Below are 17,888 nucleotides of genomic sequence, written 5' to 3'. Positions count from 1 at the left end.
TAGCCTGAAATCAGAGTAACTGCAGGAAATCAACAAAGCCACCACAGCTGGTGGTGACAGAGGTGACATGTTATCCTTTAAAATAGTATTGCTACTGCAGAAAGCTATAGTAGAGCTCTGTAAAAGCAGTAATTTGATCTTTTTCTTTAATTAGGTAAAAAAAGTCTTTGTTTTGGAAATAGAATACGTAATTTGGATGGGGAATAATTTTTGATCAACTCAGTGTTGCTATATGGCTTGGAAATATTACTAGAATGTTTAGCAAAGTTAGAGCCAAGTGAAAACATAGTCTGGTGACTGGTGATTGTGTGTAAATATCAAGATTCAACAAATAAAAATGGATATGAGACACACAGATGAATGGGGAAAAGTCTGGGATTTTTCTATCTTCCTTTCTTTTCCTCAGTATCCTCCCTTTGCCTCTTCCATTTTTATTTTTTCTTGGACAAACAATGCATCTCACTCCCATACCCAGATTGGACAAATCTACGTTCTTGTGTGAAATACTGTATCATAAAATGAACAGTAAAAACATTAAAAATTGCATTTTAAATAATGTCATGTAAAGTTCTCCAAAATGCTTTCTGTGAATAATATATTAAATTTGAAATATTTCCACACTTAATATTGATTTCTTATGACGGTATGATTAATTATAATGGTCATATTATAAGTTGAATTTATTGAAGACTTTTCATATTGTTCTTTGCTACCTGCATTATAATAAAATACATAGGCTTGTCATATTCATTTTCCAGGCTTATTTTTCAGAAACTGAATATCCTACACATAATCATTATGTCTTTAGCATCATCCTGTTGCTGAGCACTGTGTATTTGACTTCCATATCCTTATATCAGCAATATTGGTGCCTTTTGTTCTCATTTAAAAGAGAACTTTAAAAATGGAAAACTGCTTTAAAATATTTTTTCATTCTTTTAACACATATCAGAAATCAGTCTTTATTACTAGGGATACTTGTCATTATTCAAAGTAAAATAATTTAAACTTATTAAATGAATTCTACCAATACAGTACTTTTCATGCACAAGCATTGAACAAGACATTATTTTCTTCTTCCTTATTAAAGAATTAAATAAGATTTATAGCCAGGAAACACTCCAGATATGTTTCAGGTCCAGTTTTCCATGCACCAGTTTTTTTCCTGTGCTTTAAGAATTTCCAGAAACTTTTTTTTAATTGGGCTACTTAAAAGTGAAAGGAAATCACCAACCACACACAGAGTAAGCAATGTCTGCATTTTGCCTTCAGTCCATTCTAGAGTGCCCTATTTTTGATCCTGGTAGCTGCCTAAAGAGATAACTTCTTTGGTGTGTGTTAATAATAGAGAAATTAGTGCTCAACAGGTAGCAAAATGTTCTGGCAAAACAGTGCCTCATTGGAGAAAGGTAATTTGTCTGAATAGAAATTCTTTGCGGAAGTGTGTCTGGTTTGGTAGGTGTGGTAGCTGCTATGCCACCAGCTTCTGGCTGGAGTTTGTGGCGGTGAGATGAACAGGATGTCCATGTTGGCCACTGCCTCTGGGGAGCAGGTTCTGATTTGATGTGCCATTGGTTAGGGTTTTTTTGTTATTGTTGCTGATTTGTAGTATTAGTTTTGATTGTGAAACATTAAAACTTTTTACAGTTTTACAGTTCTGATTTTGTCCAGCCTTTCATATATGAATGGAAACCCACATCTTCTGCATTCTTGATAATAGCTGTTAATGACAGTCCTGTATTAAGGCTCCAGTAGATGACACACATGTAGACAAAATTTTTCAGTGCAGCTTTATCACTAGATACAGGTTTGTATTGGGGTTTCACATGATTTGCCTCCTAATGTTCAGTCGTAAGGCTCAGCGGAATCTAGCTTCTGAAGAAACCAGAAAATGAATGCCATGGCTGAAATGTGTTTTCTTGTTCACCTTGATACCTTCCTATGCTACTGAGTATGATGGTATTATGTGTAATTGCCAGTCATTGAACAAGTTCCATGAAAGAAATTTTAATTTCTTTCTGCTCTTACTATTGCATACTGTGCAATCAGAGCTAGAGATCAAGGTACAAATACTTTGCATAATTTTCTGCTTCAGTAGGTATGGTGAGTTTTCAACTCACCACACTTTACAAGATTGCTGAAATAGAAAAACTCTTTTCTTAGAATAAAATACTTTTTTTGTGTGTCTCATTTTTTTCATTGTGTTGGAACACAGCAGCAAAGAGTACGATGTGCTTTGTGTGCCTTCTTCTTCTGGATGACTGAGTCAGGGAGACTGTATGGTGTACCACAGGATGCACCTGCACATGGTGTAGAAAAAGACATGGATATAGTCTTTAAAATGTCAGTATTGCTGAAAGCATAGCCCTCTAGTTGTGTTTCAATGTGAAACTCTTAGTACATTATTTTGTTGTGAGAACTGAGCCTAAATATTCACTTGAAAGTGAATCCTTACAGTCAATTCACAGTAGAAATGAAAATGCCATTGTTGTTCTTGTCCAGCGGCACCTTTTCTTTGGAAGAGGAAATGAATCATCACACAGCAGTGAGCTGGTTATAAAGAATCCTCTCTCTCACATCTGGAGGCGATTATCAAAGTATTTGGGAAACTTCATATGGAAACAGAAACTCCTTCACCGTGGGGAATATGCTTTTAAGAATTTTTTGGTTTTGCCCCAGCCATATATAACACTTGCTAGTATACCTAGGGGAAAAGGGCTATTTTATGAAATGCTTCTAACTGATGATGTCTTGAATTATCATTAGAATGTTTAAAGAATAAGCTCTTTTTAGTCCCTCTGCAAATACTCTTTTGTTATGTATCTATGTATGTGGAAGCAAAGTTTATGAGAACTTAGAAGACTTTCAGTGTTTCAATTTATGAGCCTTCTTTAGAGTACTTAAACAATTGTTAGATTTTGGCAGGAAAATTGGAAAGAATATTGTTACAGATCTTTCCAATAATAAAGACTAGATACTGCTGAAGACTGAATTTCTTTAAAAAAATAAAATTAAAACTAGTGCTGTGGCAGCAGACTCAAATCATGGATGTGTAAGAGATGGTGACTAGCATGAGTACAAAGAGATAATGTGCTGATAAATGTATACTGTCTCTTCTCGTTATCTGAGAAGAAATATATGCACATTGTTAAAATGTGTGGTTTGATTCACAGTATTATAGCTCGTGTCATAGAAAAATTGTGTGAAATAGTTTAAAACTAGGATAACAAAAAAAAAAAAAAAGATTTCCATATGGTAAGGCCAAACTAGCAATATTTCTTAATGTTTCTTTAAAGCAGTTTTAAAAGGTCTTGGCTTCAGAAGTCAAGTGTTGTCATGCATCAAAAGCTGACTGTAAACAAAAAGTAGATTAAAAAATAATTTCTGTAATGATGAGCCATACAGTGACCTAAGGTTAGATAGTACTCTGCACTCTTGAAAACTTTTTAGCTGTTTGGGAAACAGAAAACAGGGTTAGGTGAGTTGGTTTGGTTGATCACAACCAAGGAAGACTTCACAGAATTCCTATTTAGTCAAATAATTTGAGTGGCGTGAATCCAGTGGAAGGCTGTAGACTTACTGTCAGTAAAATCAAGGTGAGGAATATAGTGAGAGAAAAAAACCCCTACTTGCTGACTTTAGGAAGTTGTAAAGGACTAAGTCAGGGAAGATCGGTGCATCAGTCTAGGCGGTCAGTGAAATGTTTCACTAAACAGCTTCTGTTCAAAAATCTAACAGAACTTAATGCTGGGTAAAAAGCCCAATGGTAAACACTATGGATGTTATGCATTGGTTGTATAAATTAGGCATGTGTGCTTGTTTGAATACTGTGTGAATGTGCTCTGTGCAGTGTTGCAGTTCCAGTGAACCTTTGCCTCCAAAGGTATGAGATGAGGATGTGATGAGAACAGTAAGAACCTGGAATGCAAAGTAAAAGTGCTGGCTTAGGAAGGCAAGTGGGGAACCCCTGCTGTCTCAGTCATGATACAAAACCAGGAAATATATAATTAAATTAAAACTAATAAATCAATTGATATCATTGCGTACAAGTTCTGGAAATTACTGTAACAGCATGTTTCTGAGATCTTGAATTTGAAATGATCAGCGGTCATATCTTAGGCCAGTTTCTAATGAATAGAGGTAAACATAAATTTTCTGGGGGACCAGTAGGATTTGAATTTAGCTGCCCATGTCAGGTTTCATATGCTTGCCACTATTAAGGTTAAGAAATTGTGTTACTATCAGTTTGGTTTTTAAGAGTTCAGGTACTGGAAGGCTAAATTCTTTCCTCCCTGGTCTTGGCCATTGAATTCTATCTACCTTCCATTCTACTGACTCTGGAAGTTTTCATGTCGTCTGTGATCTAACTATGCCTGTCAAAATAAGTCCTGGACAGTTTTCTGAGGTGGTTTTCAGTCAGGTTAGTAAGTTAATGACCCATGGAGTTACTCAACAAGTGTTGAGGCCAGCGTAAAGTAGGCAGTGGCACTGCATGGCTAGATGCATGACAGGGTGAGTAATGGGAAAGGGATAAGGAGGTGGTGGCAGCAGGTAGGTAGTTAAACTGGATCTCCATGTCATGTGGAACCAAAATCATAGGTACTGGGAGAGGTTTTGAACTGTATGATACTGTGACTCCTGGTTGGCAAATAAGTCTGAATTTCTGTCTGTGCTTCCTCCTCCTTCAGTGTTTTTTATCCTGTCAGTGTGTACAGAACTGCAAGAAAGATAGTACTGCAACCAGCTGGTTTTAAGGGAAGTTCTGTTAAATTCCAGGCCGTTAAAGCCGATAATCTACTTTCTCCTTAATTACAAATTTTAACATCTTCAGAAAAAACCAAAACCACAGCCTGTTTTGGTGGAGTGGGTTGGGCTCTTTTATTTTAATAGCTTAAAATAGCGACTATTTCCAAAGAGAGGAGAGATGAAAAAGATCTTACATTGTTACAACAGCAGATATGAATGAACTTACAAGATATTCTTACATGAAGCATGGTGGTACCTGCTTAAAGACAAAATAGACTTGGCTTTGAAATACCATTTGGCTTGCAGGAAGCAGCACCTTCATATTATTACATATAGCAGTGAAGAAACTGAGGTTGTATAAAAATGGTTTTGAATCTTCCTGATCTTCCTACAACAAAAACTTTAAGTCAATGATACTGTCTAAAATACTCAATTCTGAACAAGAGGTTATATTTTGTCAAAGCTGTACTGATAAGGAAGGGCATGTAGGTTTTGGGTTTTTTTTTTTTGCACATCACAAATCTGATTTTTCCTATGGGCTTGTTCATGACCAAAGAGTACAAGATTTATCACATGCAGGGATAACAGCATTAGGATTGTCTTTTGCTGGGCAGGAAGGACACAGTTTTACTTCCTTTTGTGCTGTTGTAATCTTAGGAAGTATACTTTTTTTGCAGCCTTTCCTTGCAGCAGTCCATACAAGTTGCTGTAATCAAAATGTCAATGTTACGTGACTGATTTTGTGGGGCAAAGTATTATGCCACTGTTTAAATAGCATGTTCTAATTTGTGCTATAAAAGACGTCTTGGATTAATGCATCTTATTTTTCTCATTTTATAGCCTTTTTGACCCTGTCTGTTGCATTTATGTTACTTGAGGAATCTTCTAGATTTACAGCAGAACTGGAATTCTGCTGTGTGTTAATTACAGAGGTACAACATGTGGGTAATTGTACAACCTGTCTCCCAAATTGGTAACAATACTTGTCCAATTTGATTATGATGCTGTATGTGTGGTGTAGTTATGTTCATTATGGGGTTACTTTAAAATGCGTGTATCAAGGAAGTTACTTCAAATAATTCGTGAACCGCTCAGTATACTGTTTTTATTACAAGTAGTAGTTAGTCTTTCTGCTTTTTCATATGTCAGATTAATTTAACATCTGGAAGATAGTCTCAGAGTTGCTCAATGCAATTAAAGTAATACAGAACATGCCATTTTACCAATGTGAAGATAGTGGTAAATTACAAGTCTGTGACTGGCAGTTGTCTGAATCTCCAAAGAAAAGCCCAGTGTAGGTAAGTCCCCAGGAGAAGAACAGCCAGTTAAACAGTTTGCCTAGTCAGAGGGGAATTACTGTACAGGTTACCATTGCTGTTCCTGCATAAGCTTTACATCTGTTGTGATACAGCTGAGTCACATCTAGAAATGCTGGTCATTGGCTTCGCTTGGTGAGCAGGGTATAAAGAAGGAAGCAAATAGTCTTTGCCCTGAAGAGCATACAATATGTTTCGTATAATCTTTTGTTCAACTTTTTTTTTTTTCAGAGCCAGTTAACTCTCTCATCAGAGAGTATAGATTAGATAGAATTTGTCGTAGAAATTGGACAATAAAATTTATCTTTCAGGGGTTACTAACCATTCAGTGCCAGGAATGGAGTGCTACTTTTTGTTTTACTAATGACAACAGCAAAACTTCACAAAAATGCATCAGCTCCTTTCCAGTTCATTTTTTTTTTCTGTGATTCACATACCATGGAATGGTTTGGGTTGGAAGGGATCTTAAAGATCACCCAAGTTCCAACACCTTCCACTAGACCACGATGCTCAAAGACCCATCTGACCTAGCCTTGAACACTTCCAGGGATGGGGCATCCACAACTTCTCTGGGCAACCTGTTCCAGTGTCTCACCATCCTCACAATAAAGTATTTCTTCCTAATATCTAATCAAATATACCTTCTTTTGTTTAAAAGCTGTTACCCCTTGCCTTATCGCTACAGACCCTGCTAAAAAAAGTCTGTCCCCATCTTTCTTATAAGCCCCCTTTAAGCACTGAAAGGCCACAATAAGGTCTCTCCAAGGCCTTCCCTTCTCCAGGATGAACAACCCCAACTCTCTCAGCCTGTCTTCATAGGAGAGGTGCTCCAGTACTCTGATAGCCTTTGTGGCCCTCCTCTGGACTCGTTCCAACAGGTCCATGTCTTTCTTAAGTTGGGGGCCCCCACAGCTGGATGCCATACTCCAGGTGAGATCTCACAAGAGCAGAGTGGAAGAAGAAAATCACCTCCTTCAACTGCTGGTCAGGCTTCTTTTGGTGCAGCCCACGATACTGTTGGCTTTCTGGGTTGCAAGTGCGCATTGCCAGGCTGTGCTGAGCTTCTTACCAACCAGTGCCTCCAAGTCCTTCAAGGCTGCTCCTAATCCAGTCTCCACCCAGCCTGTGTTTGTGCTTGGGATTGCCCTGACCCATGTGCAAGACCTTGCACTTGGCCTTGTTGTGAGGTTTGCTCAGGCCCGCCTGTCAAGGTCCCTCTGGCTGTTAGCACTTCCCTCTAGAGTATCAACCACACCACACAGCTTGGTGGTGTTGGTGGACTTGCTGAGGGTGTACTCGATCCCACTGTCTATGTCACCAACAGATATGTTAAACAGCACCAGTCCCAATGCTGATCCCTGAGGAGCGCCACTCATCATCTGTCTCCACTTGGATGTTGAACCGTTATCTGCACCTCTTTGAGTGTGACCATCCAGCCAGTTCCTTATCCACTGAGTCATCCATCTGTCAAATCCGTGTGTCTCCAATTTAGAGACAAGGGTGTCATGTGGGAGAGTGTGAGAAGTGTCACGTGCTTTGCACAATCCAGGTAGATGACATCAGTTGCTCTTCCCTTATCCACCAATGCTGGAAGGCCACCAAATTTGTCAGGCACAGTTTGCTTTCAGTGAAGCTGTGTTGGCTGTTCACCAATTACCTCCTTGTTTTCCGTGTGCCTTAGTATAGATTCCAGAAGGATCTGTTCCATGATCTTGTCAGACACCAAAGTGAGACAGACTGGCCTATAGTTCCCTGCGTTTTCCTTTTCCCCCTTTTTAAAAATGGAGGTGATGTTTCCCTTTTCCAGTCCCTGGGAACTTTACCAGGTGGCCATGACTTCTCAAATATGGTGAAAAGTGGCTTAGCCACTTCATCCGCCAGTTCCCTCAGGACCCACAGATGTATCTCATCAGGTCCCATGGAATTGTACACCTTAAAGTTCCTTAGATGGTCTCAAACCTGATCTTCTCCTACAGCAGGCAGTTCTTCATTCTCCCAGTCCCTGCCTTTGCCTTCTGTGGCTTGGGTGGTGTGGTTGGAGCACTCCCTGGTGAAGACTGAAGCAAAAAAAGTCATGAGTACCTCATCTTTTTCCACATCCCAGGTAACCAGGTCACCCTTTTTCCACTGGAGAGGGCTTAAGTTTTTCCCAGTCTTCCTTTTATCACTGATGTACCTATGGAAGCTTTTCTTGTTACCCTTGATGTCCCTGGACAGATTTAATTCAACGAGGTCTTTAGCTTTCCTAACCCAAATACGGCCCTTTCCTCATTTGTACATCTTCTTCTTTCTTGCAAAGGCTGATAAATGTGGGCCGTAAAAAGGAGATGGCCACAAAGCAAAACTCCGTGAGAGGATAGTGTTCCAGAGTGTAGGATTCCACGGTCAGAAAGCAGCCCCAGTTCTCAGGTTGGAGATGCTGCTGGCCCATTTCTACGCGCTTCTACTTGAAGTCTTTTTTCAATGCATACATGACAGACACTCCTGTATTTAAGGCATGTTAAGAGTTATTTTATTTGGCTGTTATTTCGGTAGATTAAGCAAACCAGTCTTGTAAACATTTCCTTACAAGAGAAGGCTTTTGAGACTCCTTTGGTAGCGCCCTTCTGTACCTTTCCCATTTTGAATTCATTATTTTTAATCAGTGAGGGTAATCATATATAAGTGATGTGTTTCAAATCAGCATTTAGTATTTTTAGTGTTTCATGAGTTGTATTGCTGTTTTTTCCTTTCCTTGACTGGAAATACTACTTCTGTCATATCCTGCAATTGCATTTCCATTGTTTTCATGCTCATAGCCTGTTGGCTCATAATCTTTTTACAGTTGCTCAATAAATGTCCATCTTTTCTCCTCTCCTGTTGTTTCCAGCTGATAAGCTCTTAATAGCATAAGTTCTTGGTTTTAAGCACTAAGCATACAACCATTGTAGCCATGATTGATTTTTGGTATTTCTGTTCTTCTCATATAATACCCTGTCCTCTACTGCCCGTCCCTAACTGTTGGTCATTACGTGCCATTCCTACTTCTTTACCACTGTTGTTTATGGAAACAGAAAATAGGGTCAACTATAACATCCTTCTCCACCAATAAATTCATTCAGGTCCAAAAGCTCCTTTTCAGTTGAACACTTTAGGAAGGGGCTACACTGTTGGGCTAAGTTTCATTTCTTCCAATATCCTCAGTTTCCATGTGGCTCAGTGTGATGCTGCTCTTGACACTCAGACAAATTGCCTGTCATGTTCTTTCTTGTCTAGAGTGTTGATTATCTTATCAAAGGAAGTTTATCATGTCAGCAAAGTAATTCCCTTCTTATGTGCTAGCTGTTTTTCTTGACTTCTGTGTTTATTTAGCCTTTCCAAATTAGGTTTGTATTATAAAATTCTGTTGATACTAGCTTGTTGGATGTGTTGGCAGCATCTTCTTTCTTGGTTAGGTTAACATTTGCTAATTTTTAGTCAGTTGGTATCCTCCTTGTTTAATAAGTGTTAGTGTGGAGGTTTTTTTGGTTGTTGTTGGTTTGTGGGGTTTTTGTTTTGTTTTAAAGAAAAGCAAACAAAGCTTGTGTTGCTAAGTTTGTGATTTCATTTGTCAGGTATTTAAAGATTCTGAAATAACAATCATCTGGTCCTTCTGATTTGAGTATTTTGAGATCTTTTATTTTTATTTCTATCGACACAGTAATATCCATTTTTCCATGTTTGTTTGGTGGTTCCAGCTGATAGGTAGGACTATATCTAAGGAAGAAAGACTTTTCATCCTAAATTTGCACCATGTAGAAGTATTTTTTTCCAAATACACATTTTGCTATGTTTTACAATTAGGTCTCAGTCAAAGAATATAATGATTGTTAATAGATAATGGCAAGGGTCATCCATGATACTACTTAAACCGTGTGTGTGTGTGTAAAAGTGCTCTGATGACAAAATTGCAGCATTTGGGTGTACTTGGATTTCAGCCGTCTCTTGGCATCTCTCACTGAGCTATCCAAGATCTTTAAGACTCAGCTGGGCTCACATCAATTTGGGGAAGTTTTACTTCGAAATATCTTTTGTGTTTAATCTTAAAACTGAAGTGAACTTCTAATATTATTCCTATAACAATAAATGGTATCAAATTCTCTCAATTGTTAAATTTCTTCTGTGGATTGCAAGGTGAATTTTTAAATACTTTTAAAAACTTTCCCTAGTCTTCTTTCATGCCATGGGTGGTTAAAGGTTGCTTCTTTGGAATACTATGAATAAGCTGTTGTAAGAGCAGTAAAACATGCAGCCTGCACCCACCTTCCCCATGCTGTAACTAGCTTGGAGGTTTGTGTTTGTCCTGCCAGCTGCAGCAAGACTTTCCTAGATCTGCTGGCTGCTTTGAGTATTTTCTTTGTCTACACCAATTACCCTGTCTCTTTGTCTCTGTATAGATCTCCTCCCTTTAATACTGGAATCATCAGTATGTTTCAGCAGTAGCTGAGTTTCCTGATCTGACAAAACATGGACGTAAATTTATGTGGTCAATAAACGCAAACCAGGATCTGAACAGCAGAAGTTAGTATTCCTGTTCTGAGGTGTAGGTCTTGCACAAGAGCCACATGCAGCTGAGTCACATAAGGGCAAGCTACCATGCTGATTTGCTGTCTTTGAAAACAGGCTGCATGTAAACTGCATGTGAGGTGTGGGCAGACTCTGAACAACGCTTTGGCAACCTCTGGTGTATATTTCAATGCAGTTGAAAGGCTAATGTGCTCGGAAGAAGCTGCAGGTAGAGTAGCCTCACCCACCTGGTTTTGGGCATCTAGTTACACAGAGCTGCTTTCGTGGTCAGCACAGAGAATTCCAGGGCAAAACCGAGCTGATGCCTGTAGGTGTCATTATAGACATCTGTGCTTCCATTCAGTTGTGGCCTGCATTTCTCTCCAGGCGGTGAGAGGGTAGCCCAGAGTGACTGGTTTGCACAGTGCATGTTTTTATGCTGTCGGGTAAACATCTCCCCCAAAGCTTTAAATTCTTGAATTTTCAGTATGTTTTTAATGTACTATAAGAGTGACTTAGCAGTTTTAGTTTAACTGTTCTCACTAGTTTGAATGAAGGTTTTTGCATTTCTGTATAGTCTCCAGTGTTACAGAGCGTTTCGCTTGCATGTTTGCAGAGCCTGGGAGAGTAAAATCTTGGTCTGGTAATTAGAATTTGAAGGTACTATGGTAAAAATGGCAATAATGGAAATTTCAAGAGTAATTTTAACACTTCTTATTTTTGCAAGCTAACCGGAGTACCAGTATGTGATAACATAATGGGGATGCAATAAATCAAAAGCACTGCAGAATGAATTTAATTGGAAATGTGAAATGTGAATAGCTGTATTTGCTAGCAGTTAGTGTTTAAAATGAGTGCTTAGTTGTTCGGAAAACAATGATGTTACATTAATATGTTTAAATAATACTGTTCTGTCTCCTGCTTTTTGCAGAAAGGACAGTAACAATTTTCTGTTAGTTTGTTAGTAAGTTTGTAGGGTTTTATATAAATAAATATTGGTGCTGTAAGTAGGGTTGTTTCGACTTGTACAGCAAGTCTTCAGTTAGAAAATCATACAGCAATTCGAAAAAGTAGTGAGTTCCTGTTACTGTTTAATCACTTCTTCCTGCAATAAAAACTGGCTTAGCATGATAATAATTAATAACAAACTCTGAAATAACAATTTGAAACTGCTAGAGGAATACTTATGTAATGGTTGAATCAAAACTTTGAGAAATGGAAGCTCCTTTTAGACCTAAAATGAAAACCTTAATACAAAGAGGAATTGGAGTGGGGTTTTAGTTGTTTTGGGGTTTGGTTTTTGTTGCAATTAGAGCAATAGTAGTTAGGATGGATCAGATGACATGTTAATGTAATCTGCTTTAGTGGAACAAAAGATTTTCTTAGCATGCAGATCCTTGGGAAAAAAAATAATTGTACTAAAATCTGTCTGGCAGTAGCAATACCGGTCTCCTCTCTACAATTGGTGGGTTTTCTGTTTGGGTGTTTTCGGGTTTTTTCTTCCATCAGGTTCAATGAAATGTTAACCACAGTCAAATTTTTGGGGGCTTGCTTGCTTTGTTGTATTCCTTCACTGTTGCATTTACATACATCACTAGTTACATGAATGGTTTCCGGTTTGGGTTTAAAAATAATTTGAAACCTTAAATAATTTGGACCTTTAGTCTTTTTGTATATGTAGAGTTTATTTCAGGCTTTCAGCTTCATTAGCAGATTCTTTTAATAGATAATTTCTAGCTGTCACAATTAATACTAGTATTGCAGTGGTATGGCGAAAAATTTTAACTGTGAAAATCTTTCTGAACCAATTATGAGCAGTTCTTCTGAAGATGTTTTAACTTCTAAATAAGATGTTACCAATATTTATTAGGCATCATGCAACTTGCATACGGCTGCTTTTCTTTTTTTTCTTTCTCCCTGAAATGCCTCTGAAAAAGCTCATAATTTGTAACAGGAAATGTAATGGAGTTATGGGAAATGTACAAAGGGTAGGAATTATGACTACAATACAATTTAAGAAAGATTCTGAGAAGGACTGAATTAAATATGCTTAACTTTACATGTTAATTTTCCTATTGATTCTGTGTATTCCAAGTAACACCAATCCCAGGTGATAAAAACTAACTTCTGTGTCAGATCTTAACACAGAAAATAACTTGCAGTATATCGCCATTTTGTTTCTTTGTGTTATGAACCTATATGTGAACTATAGGCCTAGACCAAGACCTCATTGAGATGCAGTATAAACACGGGGGAAGGAAGGGAAGGTAGTTCATGTCATAGGGGAAACAAGACAACACATGGCTGTGGAGAGAAAGACAGGAGTACCCCAGGAAATCATGGAGCTGTTATTGATCAGTGTGCAGTACTTCAGGATATGCGGTTCTATTATGAGTAAGTGATTTTATCAAATTTGCAGTGTCTTGTACTTCTAAAGACTCAAGTTGCTCTCTGATGGTTGCTTGATGACTAATTTTTCAGTTGTACTGGGAACAAAAGTACCAGTCCTGTAACTGGTAAAATTTTAAGCAAGTTCTTGACTTTCCAGTGAGTATGAAGAGCCAGACATATATTGCATTTAATATTTGGACATTTTTTCTTTCTTCTATTTTAACAGTTAATCTTATATGTAGATCAGCAGGAATTTGGAAATAATTATTGTAAGTAATCAGTGCCAATAACTGCTTGGCTATAGAGACTTCTCCCAGGCTGTAGGATTTTAGATATAGTTAATTGCATGTATTCAAGAAAAGTATAGAATTATTTTGTTGAACTACGATGGCAACCCAACAAATTTATGGATTTGTACTTAAATGCAAGTCTTTATTAATTCCCTTTCTCAAATCTTGTGTGTCCTGCCACTAGCAAGAATTTAATGTCATGCTTTTAACCATGGAATAGCTCTGTGTAGTTTGTTTATCTATTACTTTCATTATTTACATTATGCTATAGGTGTACCCCATACACATATTACTTCTATTGCTTTGGTATCTGGGATCCTAGATAAAGACCAAGATAGTATTCTGTTTATTTTTTGCGTGCTGTAGACAAAACGTCATGCACCAAAGACTTTATTATATAACAAAAGACAGCACACAAATACAAGCAGATCTGGGACTATAAAGAAACAATGGAGGAAACATAGATCAGTACGTTAAATCACAGTTACAGCTTGCCAATGGCCCAATTACTGCCCGAATGCTATTTTATAATAGAAATCTCAAGGAGTGCTTTGCATGGAAATAGAATGAGGTTTTATGGATATTTGCTGGCAGTTCTTTCTGAATACAAGAGCAATGTAGGAAAATCCATAAGGCTGGTGTGTTTTCAAACAGGCGAGACGGTGTTAAAGACTAATTTCATTAGTTTAATCCCATAATATCTTAACATTTTGTTAACAAATGGGAGAGTTGCATGAGTTTTCACAGCACCATCCTGCCTTACCTTATATGAATATAAGAATCTGAAAAGAGATCTGAATCTAGGAGGGTGTATTCTGGTTACGAATTTTATGATATGCATAGGGAGAAAGGAGATGGGGCTTATGGGAAAGATCAAAAGGTCACTTACAGTTTATCTATAAAATTGGTAAAATGGCTGGAAGGAACTTTAGTGGGGCAAGTTTACATGGTACAGATGCAGTTTACCATCAGTCTCTAGGTAGTATCCACAGATCTTTTAGTCGTTTCTACCCTGTTCTTAAAGCCTTCAGTAACAGTTATCTGAATCCCACGCTGCAGATAAAGGCTGTTATTCCTTATCGTGCCACTACCAGAGAGGGTGTTAATGTGGGGTTTTTGGTTTTGGTGTGGTAGTGGGGGTTTTTGAGTGGTTGAAGTTCTGGTTTTTTGGGTTTTCTTCTCTTTTTGTTGGTTTGTTGTTTTTTTGGTTTGGTTTGGTTGTTTTTTTATGAATAATCTTTTCTTATTGAAAGAATCTGTTTTGTTTTCTTTAATTCTGGTATCTAGGAAGGACAGGTGATGTGTGGTGCTATAACAGACAGGCCTGTGCTGTCAATAGAGGAATGGTTTATTCCTTTCAGCTAGTGCTTCAAAATAGAGTTCAACAATATTTTTAGGGGACCAGGCCAATGCAGGTAGAATTTGGATTTTTATGGGCTGTGGCTGTAAAGTTCTCTTTTATTCTGTTTCTGGGTTTGTTTTTTCTCCGCTCTGTTCCTTTCTTGAATTTTGGTTTTGCTGTAAGGAAATGTACATGAAGGAACGTACATTTGTAGGAACTGAGGAGTTTTAAGTAACATACTGTAGGAAAGGTTCCTGTCAAACATTTATGTTAATTTATAAGATCTACTGAGTTTAAAACTGGGTTCCAAATCTCCGGGAGGATGTAAAGCTGAAAGACAGTGTTTTCATGTTGGAAGCGGGGGCATGCTTAATAATGGAGGAACAACCTTAGTACCATTTGAATGACACAATAACAAAGGAATTGTGATAAGACTAAGAGATGTGTTTATTAGCTGTGTGGGTTCAGTCTTCTCTTGTGTTTTGATGTTAATATTTTAGTGGTGAAGTTAACCCATCAAGATCTATCATTCTGTATTTTCTCTTACATCTCTTACTGCGTGTGTGTAATAGGTATACTAAATCCTACTGGTATGCAGTATGGCTGTCCTTCAGAGTTTTAACTCCTAAGGATGCTCAAGTGACATGGAGGAACGGGACACTTGATTTTAGCTAAGGTCATACTACGAATCTGTGGTACATCTGGTTCTGTGCTGACATCCTTATCCTTTAACAAACCCTGTTCCAAAAGTTAAACTTGCAACTTCTTTGTTTCTTCACACTAAATTTTCACTTTCAGTTTTGCCAGATAGTTATGTTGAGAAGTTTCAATTAACTGGGACTCTATAATAATTAAAAATAAACACTTCTGGTGGCATTTCGTACGAATTAGTAGTTCATAGCTGCACCAGGAGAAACAAGGAAGCCATGTAGTTGATTTCTTTTTCATTATGTAGGTAAGGCTATAGATGTAGTTTTGACGATACAGAAATAATAGATCTGCAGCATTAGACATATTTTACATCAGGGATTAAATTCTTAATCTGGTGTCTAGTTTGTTTAAACCAGATAAAAGGATTGTGCATATGTAACGTAGTTCTTGAACTCTGTGCCTTGATACAGGCAGAGTGTAAGACTGGACTCCTAGGCTCCTCTCAAGCCTTGGCATAGCTCTTAAAGCAGCTGCATTATACTGGGGCCTGTATGTTAGACAAGATGGCTTGCAGCCCCTCACACTGTCTATACTGAGGCAAGTCTTCACTTTGAAGTGATCTGGGACTGCTTTGATGAAGAGATGCTGCCATCTCCAACCTCATCAGTGTGCAGCAGTTTCTGTGCTGCACCTAAGGTTAAGATTGGCAAAATAAGCAGAGGTGCAAAGCATTTTTCAGTGTCTTAATTTAAAATACCAAATTCAGTAAGCTTTTAAGTATCAGATTAACACTTTTTCTGATGTTTCTCCTACCAAAACAGTTTTAGTACTGTCATTGTGCAGTGGAACGTGTACTGATAGCACTGCATCCATTTAGAAAGTATTGTTCAGTAGCTAGGAATAAAAGTAGAAAGCACTGAAACTAATTTTTTTTTCTCCTGTGTTTTTCAGATGGTGGTAAAAACTTTCATGGATATGGACCAGGACTCAGAGGATGAGAAGCAACAGTATCTCCCATTAGCCTTGCACCTTGCATCTGAATTCTTCCTCAGGAATCCCAATAAAGATGTGCGCCTCCTTGTAGCATGTTGCTTGGCTGATATCTTTCGTATCTATGCTCCTGAAGCTCCATATACTTCCCATGACAAACTTAAGGTAAAAATGCTTTATAAAATAAAGGCTTTCTTTCTACCTCATTCTCTTACTGAGGAAAAAAAGCCACCACCACTCCAAAAAGATAAACAAACCCAAAACCAAACAAAAAAAAGCCAACTGAAAAAAATTTTTTACTCACATTTAGGCTGATATTCAGTTTTATTAAAGAGATGTTGCTTTAGTCCTGTGAGTCAGTATAGTACTTTGAAAGGCCAGAGATGTGTAAAGGAAGTCGATAATTAGTATGTCTTGTTAGTGATAGCTTTGTGTCAGGGCCTAAAAAAGACAGAGTAATGTTCTCATATCATGAGTTTGTAAGTGTGGGTAGATGTCACTACTAAAGGGTTGTATTTTTATTCTCTGCTGAATCAAGCTTGTAAACATTTTATTGTTTTTTGACAGGACATATTCTTGTTTATTACAAGACAATTAAAAGGCTTGGAGGACACGAAGAGCCCTCAATTTAACAGATACTTTTACTTGTTAGAGGTAACACAGTAATTGTAAATTTCAGTATATGATATTTGCTTGTAAGCCTAAGAAATGTAATCAGTCTTTTTCCAGATGAGCCAGTATGTTTGGGAAACTTCTTTTATTCTGTAAATCACACCAAACTCATTAAAGTTCAATGAATTGATTCTTTTAGTAGTTATAATTCTGTTTGCATTTAATAAGTTCATGCAGCCTATAGTTGAGGACATGTTAAAATGATTGGTATTTATTAACATTAAACCTCTTTATCTTACAATTCTGTACGTTGATATTTGTATCATGCACACTTAAGGTTATATTACCTCATCAAGAGAGCATTTCAAATGCTGATTAAAATGCAAATTGCTTATATTGATGATGGGAGAAGCATATAAGATACTTGTTTAAACACATTAGAAAAGCCTACTCTTGACAAGAAGTGTGGGGGTTTTATCAGTGTGCATTTAGGAAAAGTATCTTGTTTGTAAACCTTTTATTGATGTTTAAAACTGCATTGTTTCATAGCATGAAGAAGAAATCTAGAAACACGGAGTTACGATAACAACAGTTTCTGTCAATCTGTTTTGATATACAAGAAATGAGATTATTCTATATTTAGGTTTTTTTCTGGTTGTATATTGCAAAACCCCTTTGTAATAAGATTTCTTTATATGCACAGCAAATATCCAGTCTCCTTCCCCAAAGGATTTACTGTCCTTTATATAATATTTTTCCTTAAATAATAAAAAAAAAAAAGTAACTAATGTGATTATTTTTATGTGACTTAATATGAAGTTGTAATATCCTGAATATCCTATTTTTGTTTTAGAATTTAGCTTGGGTTAAATCTTACAACATCTGCTTTGAGTTGGAAGATTGCAATGAAATTTTTATTCAGCTTTTTAGGACTCTTTTTTCAGTTATCAAGTAAGTTGAATTGCTTCAATTATATTAAAATGTCAAAATATCATCAGTTTTGGGGGTAGGCTGAATCCTTGCATA

General features: G+C 37.3%; 1 protein-coding gene across 2 annotated transcripts in view; it reads left to right on the top strand.

The window, feature by feature from the left end:
- Positions 1-17,888, top strand: part of PDS5A (PDS5 cohesin associated factor A) — an 85,719-nt gene that overhangs the window by 18,779 nt on the left and 49,052 nt on the right. For both annotated transcript variants that reach the window (XM_056352545.1, XM_056352554.1), the window contains exons 3-5: positions 16,212-16,415; positions 16,818-16,904; positions 17,716-17,813. In XM_056352545.1, the coding sequence (XP_056208520.1) occupies positions 16,212-16,415; positions 16,818-16,904; positions 17,716-17,813 (389 nt within the window). The remainder of the gene's footprint in view (positions 1-16,211; positions 16,416-16,817; positions 16,905-17,715; positions 17,814-17,888) is intronic.

Source organism: Falco biarmicus, chromosome 1 (genome assembly GCF_023638135.1).
Source record: "Falco biarmicus isolate bFalBia1 chromosome 1, bFalBia1.pri, whole genome shotgun sequence".
NCBI lineage: Eukaryota > Metazoa > Chordata > Aves > Falconiformes > Falconidae > Falco > Falco biarmicus.
Note: the sequence above shows the minus strand (reverse complement) of the source record. Positions and strands in the feature narration are given on the sequence as shown.